The 13,829-nt window shown below is 45.4% G+C and overlaps 1 protein-coding gene across 2 annotated transcripts in view; it reads left to right on the top strand.

Annotated features, from left to right (window-relative positions):
- The window catches only part of MED12L (mediator complex subunit 12L), a 99,625-nt gene that overhangs the window by 4,983 nt on the left and 80,813 nt on the right, over positions 1 to 13,829 (top strand). For both annotated transcript variants that reach the window (XM_051781971.1, XM_051781972.1), the window contains exons 3-10: positions 1,718 to 1,909; positions 2,504 to 2,663; positions 4,133 to 4,302; positions 4,997 to 5,107; positions 5,520 to 5,789; positions 6,794 to 6,943; positions 7,463 to 7,562; positions 7,737 to 7,873. In XM_051781971.1, coding sequence (XP_051637931.1) covers positions 1,718 to 1,909; positions 2,504 to 2,663; positions 4,133 to 4,302; positions 4,997 to 5,107; positions 5,520 to 5,789; positions 6,794 to 6,943; positions 7,463 to 7,562; positions 7,737 to 7,873 — 1,290 coding nt within the window. The remainder of the gene's footprint in view (positions 1 to 1,717; positions 1,910 to 2,503; positions 2,664 to 4,132; positions 4,303 to 4,996; positions 5,108 to 5,519; positions 5,790 to 6,793; positions 6,944 to 7,462; positions 7,563 to 7,736; positions 7,874 to 13,829) is intronic.

A 13,829-nucleotide genomic window follows, 5' to 3' on the forward strand; every position in this document is an offset into this window, starting at 1 on the left:
TCTTGATATGAAAGTTAATTACACAATGAATATCAGAATGCTGAGCTGTGCTTCTGCTGCCTGCTGCCATCAGTCTTCACAGGAAAACATGGATGCCAAGGACAAAATGTAATAAGCACATTTCAATGCACAGGAGACATTAATTTTTGCTCTTATTCTTTTATTTGCTTGGCTTACAGAGACAGTAGTGACTCCTTCCCTGGAAGTCTCTGACAATTGCACATCTTTAGCTCTGTCTTGTATCTGTTTCACGAGACTGTTTTCTGCCAGGAGAAACTGGTCACTGTGTTCCAGGTCTCTTGGAAATATAGACTTGGATTGTTTAGTGAAACTTAGCTTAGCTCTCCCATGGTTCTTTTTGAGAGTCAAAGAAGTGTGAGATACACAAGAGCAATAAAAATCACTAAAATATTAGTTACTATACTCCAAACTGAAAATAATAACTGTTTAGAAAGAAACCGTCCCGTATTTCCTCTAGAGATCTGTCTAGATTTATGTACTTTTTTTTTTTTTTTTTTTTTTTTTCCTTTTGGGAAAGCAGGAAGAAAGGGTTTGGAGGGAGAATGTAATCAAGAAACTTATTTTCAGACAAAGTAATTTTCTGGTATTTGATTCTGAAAAATCTCTAACTTTTTACAACTTATTGGAAAACATGAAATTATGTATTTAGTGATGCTCTTAGTAGAAGAAGAGATGCAAGTAAATGACAGGGTTGCTGGCTTTGAAATTTTTAAGGTTTTCCTGTTATATTCTTCAGAGTCTTTTTTTTTTTCCCCTCAAATATTTACCTACTGGCATTTTCTGTCTTCTATATTAATTATTTTTGTTTTTACTATCGAATAGAACTGTTTGAAAAGTAGAACAGAAATTCACAATAAAGTGCTTATAGGTCCTTGGATATTTAAGTGTACAATTACCAAAACAAGTTCAGTATCTCCCAGAAGCTTCCTGTATATTTTAAAATTACCCAACTATGAATGTATTTATTAGAAAATCAAGCATTTTATTCTGACTAACAGGCCTAAACATTCATTCCTATTGTAGTCATTCTGAAAGTGAATAAGCTTACAATGGGAGTAAAACCTCTGGGGTTTTTTTCATGCTGTTTTGTGATTGAGAGTACTGGGAAAGCAAACCTTGCAAAGCTTTTCCTTGTGGAGGTGCCGAGTGGCAGTGGAGGTCTTTGGATAAAAGTTGGACCCTTCTGAGCTTCCCTGAGTCTTTGAAGCTTTGCCTGCTGTAGCTGGTGATGGACAGACGGTGGATGTGGCTCCTGTGACAGTGTGGTTTCATCTAAATGGAAGTGAAAGGTGTGCATTTACCCACTTTGTGCTCTGGCAAAGGGCAGAAGGGCAGAAACGTGCTCTGAGAATGCACTGACCCGGGGCCTGGATCCCAGGCACGCGTTGGCTGGAGGCACGTGGCTCTGGGCACGCAGGGACTGTGCCAGGGGGCAGCTCAGCCCTGGTGTCACTGAGCCCTGGGCCCTTTGGCTGGTTTTCTGACCTGCAGCCTCTGCAGTGACAATGCAGTTGTGTGGTTTGATCTCCTGAGCCTGCCTTTGCTCCCTGCAGGGAGGCAAAGCGTGATCCCATCAGACTGCTGGCCTGCCCTGGAGTGAGCACTGCATCCCTTCAGCTGGAAATCCTCCTGCATTAATGTACAGTAGATACTTAATTACTGGCTTGTCACGTGTTGTGCTTTCCCACACCCCCAGATCGGCGCTTACTTCAGCAGCATCCTGGCAGAAAAGCTCAAACTGAACACTTTGCAGGACACGGGGAAGAAGAAACCCCAAGTAAATGCCAAAGACAACTACTGGCTGGTGACTGCTCGATCCCAGAGTGCCATTCACAGCTGGTTCACAGATCTGGCAGGAAGCAAGCCCCTGACTCTCTTAGGAAAAAAGGTATCAGAATACTCCTTCCTCTGTTTCTTGGATATTAGATTGTGCTGAATTTGGCTGTAAGAACAGGGCAGTATTTTGGAATGTGCTGGATGAGGAGTGGTGCTGGAGGAGCTGCTGCTGTGCAGCATTTTCCCTCTCTGCAAGGAGGGGACCTGGGCAAGGGGAACTTCTGATCTAGCTGACATAAACTTCCTTTGAATAACTATTTCATCTCAGGCACGTTTATCCTATTGAACCCTTACACCAAGCCTTGCTATAGCTCTGTTCCTCAGAGGTTCTGAGGATCAGCTCGCAGGATGGTTCCTGCACTTTGGATGTCAATGGCTCTCAGAGGTTTGCTTGTGGCCCTGTAGGCATCTCTGAGCAGGGGGAGGATGCTTCTGATGAAGCCTGGGGTACTGTGGGGCAGTGTCTCTTTTTTGTGAATCCCTTAGTTGCCATGTGCCTGGACAGTGGGTGTTGTTGGTGCAGTGGGTTCCTGGGCTGAGGAGGTTTGCTGTTCTGGCTGTGCAGGGTTGAGCAGAGGAGGCCTGGGCTGATCTGCCAGCTGCTGTTGGACTGTGTGCTGTAACTTGCTGCCTGTTTTCCCTCCAGGTTCCTATTCTCAGTAAAAAAGAAGATGTTTTTGCTTACTTAGCAAAATACTCTGTGCCTCTGCTGCGAGCAGCATGGCTGATCAAAATGACATGTGCCTACTATGCTGCTATTTCTGAAGCTAAAATCAAGAAACGCCAGGCCACTGACCCAAATATTGGTAAATAAACTTCTTTAATGTCTCCATGCATGATAACAGCATGATAACAGCTCCTCTTGTTTGTAGCTTTGGTGTTACTGGGTGTCCAGAGAGGAATGTTTGTGGTGGGAACTGAAATAAAAATGCTTTTAAATCAGTTTCATTTAGAAATGTGTGTCAGAGTACAAAGAGCCATGGAGCATAACTACAGCTGCATTGGCTGCTTCTGCTTCCAGCTGTTTGCTCCCAAAATGTCCAGGTGCAGCACCTGAGGAGCGTTGGCTGTGCTGTATTTCAGCACACACAGTGGTCACTGTGGGGCTGGCAGGAGTGGCACAGGCTGTGCAAGATAAATGTTGCCTGGGAAGGAACAGAACTGCTAATTTAGAAAGCCTGTATTTTATATCTGTGCCTCTGGTACCAGAAAGGTGGTTGCATTGTTTCCGACTCAGTGGCACAGACACAGTGGTAATTGCTTTTTGAATTTCAAATGAAATACATTTGAAGTAGTGGATTTGAATTTTTTTTTCCTAGAAGCAAGTGAATGTTTAATGGAAATGTGGTTAAACTGCTCTGTGAAAACACTGAACCCCACTAGCTTTATCCAGAAATTCCAGTGGATTTGGGTAGAAAAGCTTCCAATGTATAGTCTGTATATGTTGACAGAGCTGCCAATTACAAATGTAAGAGGAAAAAAAAAGGAATGCACTAGCCAGAGTCTGAGGTGAGCAGTGAACAGTGAAAACAGTTGTGTTTGAGAGTGGTGGTTCCTGTAACTGACAGTCACCAGCCCCAGTTGTCAAAGCAACTGTGATATGGAGGCAGAAAAGAGGCTGCTCTTGTGTAACCTTCTGCTCCTGATACACACAGCTCTGCCAGGGGTTGGTCTCTGAGATGTTCACAGATACCTTGGGTGGTTCCAGTTGCTGCTGAGAGAATTCCTTTGTTACGAGTCCTCTTTTCCTTTCTCACTGTGCTGTGCAGACCTGCTCTGTCCTGCTGCAGAAACTGCTGCTGAGTTGCTGCAGCCCCATCAGAGTGAAAACCTGGAAGAGTTGGCAGTTTGAATGGTTATAGAAGGAATAGCTTTATATTCTACTGCTTATGCAAAATCCCATTGAGTTTTATGTTGGCTCTATTTGGAGGGGGAAGAGGGAGGGCAGTAAAGTTCCAGATGGAAGGAAGCAGTGCAGTATATTTATTTTATCTATTTCCAGGCTGTTTTGTGGCTGAATGCTGAAACCTGATGAGACTGGCAGGTGGTTCCCCAAAGGCCCCCCTGTCAGTGCAGGCTGCTTGCACACCTGAGAGCACCTGTGCTCTGAGGGCAGGGGCACAGGGAGACAGCCTTGAATTCACCACAGGTGCAGCACTGTGCACCTCGGGGGCAACATTTGTGATGACAAAGATAGTGCAACTTTGCTTTGAGTCCCACTGTGAAAGGAACCTTTTATCACTTGGAGTATTCTAATTGCAAACTTATTTTGCAGAATGGACTCAAATTGTAACCAAATACCTCCGAGAGCAGCTGGCAAAGGTTGCTGAGTTCTATCATGGGACTTTGAGCCAAGGCAACGGCTCTGTTGTGATGCCTCCAGAGATGGAACAGGCCCTGAAGCACTGGGAATACAATGAAAAATTGTCATTTTATATGTTCCAGGTAATACTTTTAGGAGTGCATGGATTTTTTTTTTTTTTTTAAGGTTACTATTCTTGGAAAGTTCAATTTTAGGACTCAGTGGTAGCTTTTGTCATGAGTCTTGCATAAATTGTAAATGCTAATTCCTTTTAGAGATTTGCTGGCTGAAAAAGCTCTGATTTTTCTCAGTGTGCCTGATTGCAATTGCAGTAGTGCACTCAGTTATTCCCTCTTCTGTATTATCCCATCTTTTTAAGGGTGTTTTTAGTGGTTGTGGATCAGGCTGAGGCCGCTGGGGCAGGAGGCCTTGGGTGTTGGAGTGGTGTCTGTCTGTGGGTTCCACACAGTTCCAGCCCAGCAGAACTCTCTGGTTGTTTCTGCCCTGGAACAGAAGATGCAGGAGGGTTGCTGGGAGGGGGTTACCTGTGGGGGTTACCTGTGGGGGTTACCTGTGGGGGTTACCTGTCGGGGTTACCTGTCAGCTGCCTGCTGAGCTGGAGCTGTGCAGAGCAGGGGGCTGTACCCAGGTGCTGCCTGCCTGTGGCACTGCCATGGGGGTGGTTGGCTGCAGGGCTGTAGCAGGCTGAGGGAATTGGTGTCTCTGTGCTGACAGGGGTAACGAGGGTAAACCACAGTGAAATAAACTGTGGGATTACACCCCTGTGTGTTGAGTGCTCCCAGGTAACGTGTGATGTGTTATTGGAAATCCTTTAAGGAAGGAATGCTCGAGAGACACGAGTATTTGACGTGGATACTGGATGTTTTAGAAAAAATCAGGCCCACGGATGATGATCTTCTGAAACTGTTGTTGCCGCTGATGTTGCAGGTACATGCAGGTTTTAAAGCCAAAATCAATGTCAGCGTGATTCATACCTGTTAAATGGTTTTAATATTTGTGGTGGTAAAATCTACTTAAACATTTTTACTTAGGACATTTGACAAAATATATTGAATGGTGCATGTTTGGAGTTTATAAACACCTTTAAGATGTTCGTGCTTTATAATCCTTGACTCGATTTGGCAGAAGGATTCTCTTACTGTGACTGGTCCTGGAGGGCAGATGGAATTTTTAAGAGACAGAAGTACAAATTTGCATATGAGCTGCTCTTTTCTTTTATAACTTTTGGCGTCCTAAATATTGGAGGTGTTTCTTTCCAGTTTGTGCATGTCCACTGTTAGATTGTTAAGGAAAATGGATATATGGAGTGTAATAAACTGTGCATTTTTTTAAATTTCAGTATTCAGAAGAGTTTGTTCAGTCAGCTTACCTGTCCCGTCGCCTGGCTTATTTCTGTGCCAGACGCCTGTCCTTGTTGCTCAGTGGTGGGCCCAGCCCTGTAGCTGCCCACTCCCCTCCTCTGATCCTTGGACCAAGTACCCCTGCCCTGGCCGTGCCCAGCCCGAGCACCCCTGGCCCCGGGGTGGGGCTGGCACAGCTGCCCTGCTCCGACCTCCTGGCCTGCCCCCAGCACCGTGCCCTGGTGTATGGGCTCAGCTGTGTGCTGCAGGTAGGACAGTGCTCTGCTGCCCTTTGCTCTCAGGGCTGTAACCATTTTGCTTGTTGGAAAACACTGGGGTTTGAGTGGGACAAGGTGTGCTTGCCGTGGTTTGAAATGTGCCGTGGTTTGAAATGTGCCGTGGTTTGAAATGTGCCGTGGTTTGAAATGTGCCGTGGTTTGAAATGTGCCGTGGTTTGAAATGTGCCTGTGCCCGCTGAGGGGTGTGGGGGCAGCGGGATGGGGGGTGTCTGTGCTGAGGTGTGATGGAGGAACCACCTGGAGAAGCTCCTGGAGCCAGATGTGTGTCTGCACCTCTGCTGAGGGAAGGAGCTGCTCCCCTGCCAGGGATGGCCAGGCCTTCCCTCTGGGATGGAGGGTTTCTGCTCTGTGCATCTCATCCTGTTCTTGTCACCTGTGAACCCGTGTGGTCCTGCCACCCCCTGTGCCTGCTGAGCGTGGCTGGGCAGGGGCAGCACTGACTGTGAGCTCTGACCTAGAGGAGCTCAGAGCTGCTTCCAGCCCGGCCCTTGGTGCCACTGCAGGCCACCCTGGCTGCAGTGCCAAAGTAGTTCCAGGGTTTCTGTGTCAGCATTTCCACGCACTGGAATCTGGACATTTCAATGACTCCTTTGTGCTTTAAAGTCTTGACTAAGAGTTGATTTTAATTAATCTCTTAATTTTTCATATCTAGCTTCTTTCTGTAAGGTGAACACCAAATGACTTTTTTTTTTTTGTAAAGTCCCTTCATATTCCACAGAGAGGATCTGGCTGAAACTAACCTTTGGTGCTGTTCTTTGATGGTGTTATGAAAGCAATACAAATGGGAATTGAACATGTGTATAATGAAGTAATTTTTTTAATAACAAAGGAGGAAAATAAAACAGTAGTTGAATTTCCTCAAATGTAGTTGTGCATAAGCCTGTCTTCTTGTTTCTTTCACTGTAGCAGTTGTTTTTGTCTATTACACGTGTTTAGAAAAAGGAATTACTTCTGTTTTGTACTATTGCTTGCAGACTGTAACTCTTTGTTGCCCAAGTGCCTTGGTGTGGAATTATTCCACAAATGAAAATAAGAACGTTAATCCAGGCTCACCTCTGGATTTACTTCAAGTCGCTCCATCCAGTTTACCTATGCCAGGTGGAAATTCGGCATTTAATCAGCAGGTAAGATCTTTTTCTTGCCAGATTATTAAGGTCTGGTTTATATCCCAGTAATGATTTGTAGTCATTAGGACTTCAGCCAAATTTGGATATTTCCATAGGCCTATTGTCAAGGCAAGTGCTGTGCTGATGTTTGATCTTCATTCTGGGACTGATTTTGGGAAAGTATCAGGACTTTTATTTATGTTCCAGTGTTTTCTGTTATTAAACTGAAATTATTTTAAGATGTAATATGAAAAATAAGAGGAAGCTTGATGTATATTTTGGGAGATGTGACTTTTCAGACATGTTGAAAGTTGAGTTTTGCTGGGTGGAATGGAAGGAAGAGATGTTTTACTGTACAAGATGATTCTTAGCAGACAAGATGATTTGAACAGAACCTTTTCAGTTTGTTGTTCCCAAATGTAGGGGGTGTTGTGGAACACTGTAGGGCCCCTTGCCCCTGCTGAGAAGGCTGTCACAGGCATGACAGGAACACTGACCCTTCCCCCAGCAGCTAATGAGGAGCTCTACTCGTTGCAGGTTCGGGCCAAGGTTTATGAAGTGGAGCAGCAGATAAAGCAGAGGGGCCGTGCTGTGGAGGTGAGGTGGTCGTTTGACAAGTGCCAGGAGTCAACTGCAGGTGAGAGAACCCCAAACAAACGCTGGGAGCTTTAGGGTTTACGGGTGTTCTTCCTTGGGTCTAATCCTGTTGCACTGTGGTTAATCCCAGCAGTAGATTGGCAGGTGAATGTGATGCAGTGTCTTCTAATGCAAACCTTTTTGTTTTCCCCTCCTCTCTGACTCCTGTCTCCAGGGGTGACCATCAGCCGGGTCCTGCACACCTTGGAAGTGTTGGATAGGCATTGTTTTGACAGGTCAGATTCCAGCAATTCCATGGAGACACTTTATCATAAGATCTTCTGGGCAAATCAGAGTAAGGATAACCAAGAGGTAATGGCTGCAATCTTCTCTCAATTTGTAATCTATAAACCATTTTTATTTATGTAAATTGTGTGTGTGTATTTGATAGATATTTTGTGGGAATATTTTTTTTCTTTACAACTGACAGCTGGTTTATTAGGAGACAACAGCTCTTTGCTGTTGTAATTGTATTCTTCAGTGTACTGCATTCAGGAGAAATGATCTAGACAGGTTTGTTTTTTGGGGTGATGCCAAGTAAAATTCCAGATTGCTTGATGACAACTTTTGCATATATTGTAGCAAGTGCTAACTTACTAGGTTATTAATATAGAAAAATATTCTAAAACTACATATTCTTGGGATTTTTGATATTTTTGCCTGTGCTCCTAAAACCATTTCCAGCGATCATGAAATTTAATCAGAAATCTTTAGCATTTTTAAATCCTTTTTGTGTGTGCACAGTGCAGATGATAGTATTACTGGGTCTGTGTATAATGTCAAACTCCTGAATTTCCTTGGGAAATGTTTTGGAAAAAGAAGAAATATCCGACTTCAATAATACACTGTTGGAGTAAAATTTGAAAGTGGGAAATACAAGTGGATCTGTCATAGCTGCTTATGTTAATACTTTAAAATTTGAGTGCAGAGTGGCTTGTTCTGTGGCTCCACCTGTGTTTTGTTGGTGGCTGTGAGCTCAGCCATTGATGGTCAGGGTTCAGGACTCTCTTTGCACAGACATTCTGTGCAAAGTCATAACTGCCAATCAGCATTTTAATGGCTTTGCATTAAACAAACAGAATGTAGTGTTGGGGGAATGACAGCGCTGGAAGCATCTCCAGAGACAGACCTGGCAACAAACTGGAGCTCAGAGCAGGTAGGAAGGAGTAGAACAGTTGCCAGAGTTTTCTTTGTGTTTCCAATACACTTTTCTGGTATTGAGGGAGAAATGGAGGAAGGAGAATTGTAACAGCAGGCAGGACAAGTCCCTAAAAGTTCTTAACCCTCGAATGCCCAGGTGCCATCAGGAGTTCAGCACACAGGTGTGCTGTGTTTTTGAACAGGTAGGGTGTGATATTCTCTATCCTTTGGGTGCTGGCTTTTTGTATTCATTTGCTTTTGGAGTTGAATTATGTGGTTCTGTGCTGTTGCAGGTGTATTTGTATCTTTTTTTTCATTCTTCCTGTCTGTATTCCAGAGGTTTTCCTGACTTCCAGCTACAATTGTAGTAATAGACTCTTTCTTTGTGTTTCAAAAGGCAGTGTTGATAGGGAGACTTCTGAAAGTTATTATTCTGTTCTCACTGCAGGTTGTCTGCCATTATTGCCTTTGTTTTATGGTAATTCATGATTCGAAGTTGGGTTGCCTTGAAAACATGCTGCTTTGGTTGCTAGAGAGCTCTTCAAGCCGTGCTCCCCAGTTTGGAGTACCAGACATTTTCATGAAGGTCTGTCCGGTTCATTTGCAGGGCATCCTCTGACTGCATCTTTATCACACTTTGCCCTGAGGGGAAGAATGCCGGGTGGGAATAAAGCACTGTCGGAGGTGAGGTCAGTGTTTGCACAGCAGGCACAAGAGATATAAGAGAGGGCAGAAGCAAAGAAGCTGCTGACTTCTTTCTGAGAGAAAACTTAGCTTGGAAAGTTTCAGCCTTACCTTACTGCGTTTGGAGCTGATAAGAAATTAGCCGTGCCCGTCCCGGAGCCGGGGGCCGTGCCCGTCCCGGAGCCGGGGGCCGTGCCCGTCCCGGAGCCGGGGGCCGTGCCCGTCCCGGAGCCGGGGGCCGTGCCCGTCCCGGAGCCGGGGGCCGTGCCCGTCCCGGAGCCGGGGGCCGTGCCCGTCCCGGAGCCGGGGGCCGTGCCCGTCCCGGAGCCGGGGGCCGTGCCGAGGCTGCCGAGCCGCTCCGTGGCCACTGGATGTCGACGCCCGCCCGCCCCCGCCGCGCTCCGGTCTCGGCACTGCGGGGATGTCACCACGTGCAACGCTGTTTGTCTTTTTTTGCCTCTTTTTCCTTCCCAGTTAATAAACTTCTGCTTTTCCTTGGCAGAAGAGGCCAGAAGTCACGAAGCTGTGTACACTGTGTTTAGCTGGCACATCGTGTAAGCCTAGAAGAATTTTGATTTTGTAAATAGCATGTCCATCACTAGGATGTCTGCCTACTGACATAATTGTTTAAAGCACAATGCTCTTTGAAGGACAGCTATCTGCTGCTCATGCTTTGCTGTGAACCCAGCTGGAATTTGTTTGGAACCTGTTTCCTGTCCATTTTTCCTGTTGGATTGCAAAACCTTGTCGTGAAGGCTGCAAATGATGCCAGAGGCAACTGGCATCAGTGTATGAGGCTGGCACTCCAAGGCACTGGCACATGCTGGAAGGGAGAGAAGGTGGCTTCTGCTACAAAATACTTGGGTTCTGACAGAGACTGAAAAAAGACACGTATTCTCTGGATGCTGTTTGCATACACAGTACTGATTCCTTCAAAATTGTTTTAATATAGAACTCGTGGCTTCCAAGCCTCAGAGCAAAAGTAGGACTTGGGGAAAGGGGCTGAAATGAGGGAGGGTAGGTGGGTAGACAGGGTAGCTGCAAGGTCAGTTGTCCTGGGCCCTGCAGGGGCAGGGGCTGCTTTTCATCCCATGGCAAGATGCAGAGGAATGGTGCTGAAGGCTGGAATCTGGTAACATTAGTGAGAGAACATGAGAGAGCAGGACAGAAAAACATGTCATAATAGCAGTTTTTGTATTGTTCTGGTGGGAAAGTCTGATGGCCCATAAAGATGTCACATCACAATGATTATGGGAAGAGTGGTGCTGCCTGGTGAGCATGGCCATGTGCAGTGAGCAATGAAAGGACCTCGTCTCTGCTTCTCTTTGCTGACTTGTTTAGAATCCACGATGTGACATAAACCAGTAAATTCACTTTCATTTGAGATGGGATTGCAGAGAAAACTACTGACCTTTTTTCTGACCACAGGTATTTTCCACCTGACATTTCCTTGACTCAGCTCATCTCTTGTGCACAGCTGCAGAATGATTATCACTGTGGTGGTTATTGTGGAGGTGTAAATGCAGTAAACAGTCTGCATTGCTACTATACAGCTTTAAATTGGAGTAAAATTGTATTGCACTTATCCAGACTTGGAGCACCCGGGACTCCTCTGCAGCCCCTCTGAGGGATGAGTCCCCTGAGGGCAGGAGTTGATTTGGGCAGAAACAAAATCTTTGGCAGGGTGAGCTGGAGGATGCAATAGTGACCTTGTGATGTCTGTGACAACTCGTCTGTGAGTCACTTACCTTCCTGGGGTTTAAACCCACTCAACTTTCACCTAACATTTGAACTACCTGAATTTTATTATCTGTCATTGTCTGTCACAGATACCACTAAGGAAGGGAACTGAGAAAGGATTGTTTTTTTTCACCTCCTTATTTGTTTTAGTTTGGAATGGTTGGTGAGACTTTTTAATTTGTCAGTCTCCTGTGTAGCAAAATACAATTTGTTTAAGTATAACTTGCAATACACCTCAGCAGTTGGGGGCATACTTGGTAAATGCAACTTGGTACCAGGATTTTCCAACCAGTGTGCAGTAGTGAATGGAGGGAAGGAGTGAGTGCTTGATTTTTAAGGCCTAATGTTGAATTTCCTGAAATCACTATGTGGAATCCTGAAACTCTATGGATATTTTTGCACTTGGGTTGCTTTTAAAGTTTAGGGCTCTATAGTTGTATTTAGGTCTTGCTTCTCATGAAGCATGAATTCTCATGAATTCAGTTCAGCTGAATTCTTATGATGCCAAGAGATGCTTTTCATTTCAGAATGAAAAACTCCTGTTTTGAACGCGGTTCTCACGAGTGGAGCTTGTGACAAAGGCAGAGAGTTGATATTTGTCTTTCTGAGATCACTTTGCTGGAAATGAAACAAACAAAATCCCCCACCCCGCTGTGAGAAAGAAGCTCTGGCAGGCCCTGGAGTCCCAGAGCTTGGATTTAACATTTGTGACTATGTGAGGGACCCAAATCTGAATGTGTTGGGCTGCACGACAGGAAAGAGAGACAAGATGAGCAAAATAATCTCTGCAGAATCAGAGTTTGTTTTCCCAAGCACTGAGAAAATAGAGCACTTTCTGAGTGGTCTTGTAATAGTTTTAATAACGAAATTAGCATTGGTTCAGTTGCTCGAATTGCTTAGCTACCTGTGTGGGTATTTTCATCCTTTATTATTTCAGTAGAGCCAACAACAGATTCTTGCTCATCTTAGTGTCTGAGGGAGTTAAAGTACAAAATCTCTCTGGAAGGGAAAAACTTATTCTGTGACCGAAATAACTGATGGGGTCCTTAAGAGGAACACAGCTTGCCTTCTGTGTTTATATGGGACCATTTCAAAGCAGGGGTTAATGTTTCGTTGAACATGGTCTCATCCTTTAAAGAAATGTGGAAGTTGTGCTCCAGTACCAGGGTTTCTCTTTGGGCTGGTGTCAGGGCTGCTCTGTACGTGCCTCTGTACTTGCTCTGTACTTGCCCACCTGCCTGTGATGCCCTGGGCCCTCCTGGGCTGCAGTCATGGGTGGTTCATACCCCCTCTTTCACTCTGCACTGCTTGGGGCAGTGCATGTAGTTGATTTTAAACCCCCAAACACTTGAGAGCAGTTTATCCATAGAGCAGTACACACTGAGAGCTCTGGTGTGGTGGGGATACGCAGATGTGTTTCCAAAGGGAATGAGCTGGCCTATCTCCAAACCCATCAGGAGCAGAAATGTTTAATACTATCCTTTTAATACTTTCTTTTGTTATTGTGTAACTTTTTTAAAAACATCCAAGCCAAGACTTTTCTATGTCACCCATCTTCTCCTCCAGTTATAAGCTGGTAGAAATGAGACCTTTGGTTTTCTCTGGAAGGGTCTGACTGGGGCTTTCAAAATCTTATGGCTATTTTGGATCATGGCTAAATGACAAACGTTGGCAGTGAGTTATCTAAACTTCAAGTCTTACTTCAAAGGTGTGTGTGCTGCATGCTGTAGATAATTTCTCCCATTTGATGCCACCTTGATGTGTTTTTGTCACATTGGTACTTGTGGAAGGTTCGAGAATCTTGAGGAACAGTCTTGTCTGTGGGAGAGTTTCCTGCCATCCCAGAGCTGCAGTTCCTGTCTGCCCACACCTGCTCCAGCACCTTGTGTACTGGCTTTCCTACAAAATGTACCCATTAAGTAACATGTGAACTGATCTTTTTGTTTTCTTGCCCCTGAAATTTTTGGGGTAGAAATATGACCTTACTATGTGTCAAACCCAGAGCCCGGTTGCTCGATGCACTCTGAGTGTGTGACTGAGCACGGTGTCGGGAGGGAGGAGGCCCTGAGGGGCAGCTGTTGGGGCACAGGAGGCTGTGTGGGTCCACATTTTGTTAGTTCAAAAGCAAAATAACATATTTGATGGTCAGCCCCCTCAGCTTTACCTGTCTCAGCTGCTGCAGGACCCTGTGCTCCAAGAGTCCAGTGTGTGGGAATGGCTCTGGGGATGCCAACTTGCCCAACAAAAGTCTGCATCAGTGGAGATCAGACTCTTGGGTGTTCTGCATTGTCTTCAGAAATCTGTAGCACCTCCAGCTCTGTGGGTAGCTGAGTGCATCTCACCACAGCAGAGGTGACGTTGCTGTGTTTCTTCATTTGGGTAAGAGAAAAGCCTTTCCCTCCTCCCTCTGCTCCCCCCCAGTCGGGTAGAATTTCTTGCTCGCCATTGAAACATATTTACAGGAAACCTCTCTGACGTGTGTACACAGCAGAGCAGCCTTGTTCCACACACCCTTGTGTTCTGGTTTCCTGAGAGGGACAGCTGGGACAGCTTTGAAGAAGGAACTTTACTTGTGGGTCTGTAATTCCCAATCACTTTGAGAAAAGTGTTCATTTTTTGAGGGTGCTGTGCTTGGCTCTGGCCCTCGTGATGGTCACTGCTCAGTGTAGCTTCCACTGACCCTGAGAGAAGAAGAAAAATCACA

This window comes from Manacus candei, unplaced genomic scaffold (assembly GCF_025592945.1).
Source record: "Manacus candei isolate 608988 ecotype Guabito, Panama unplaced genomic scaffold, ASM2559294v1 h1tg000015l, whole genome shotgun sequence".
Classification (NCBI taxonomy): domain Eukaryota; kingdom Metazoa; phylum Chordata; class Aves; order Passeriformes; family Pipridae; genus Manacus; species Manacus candei.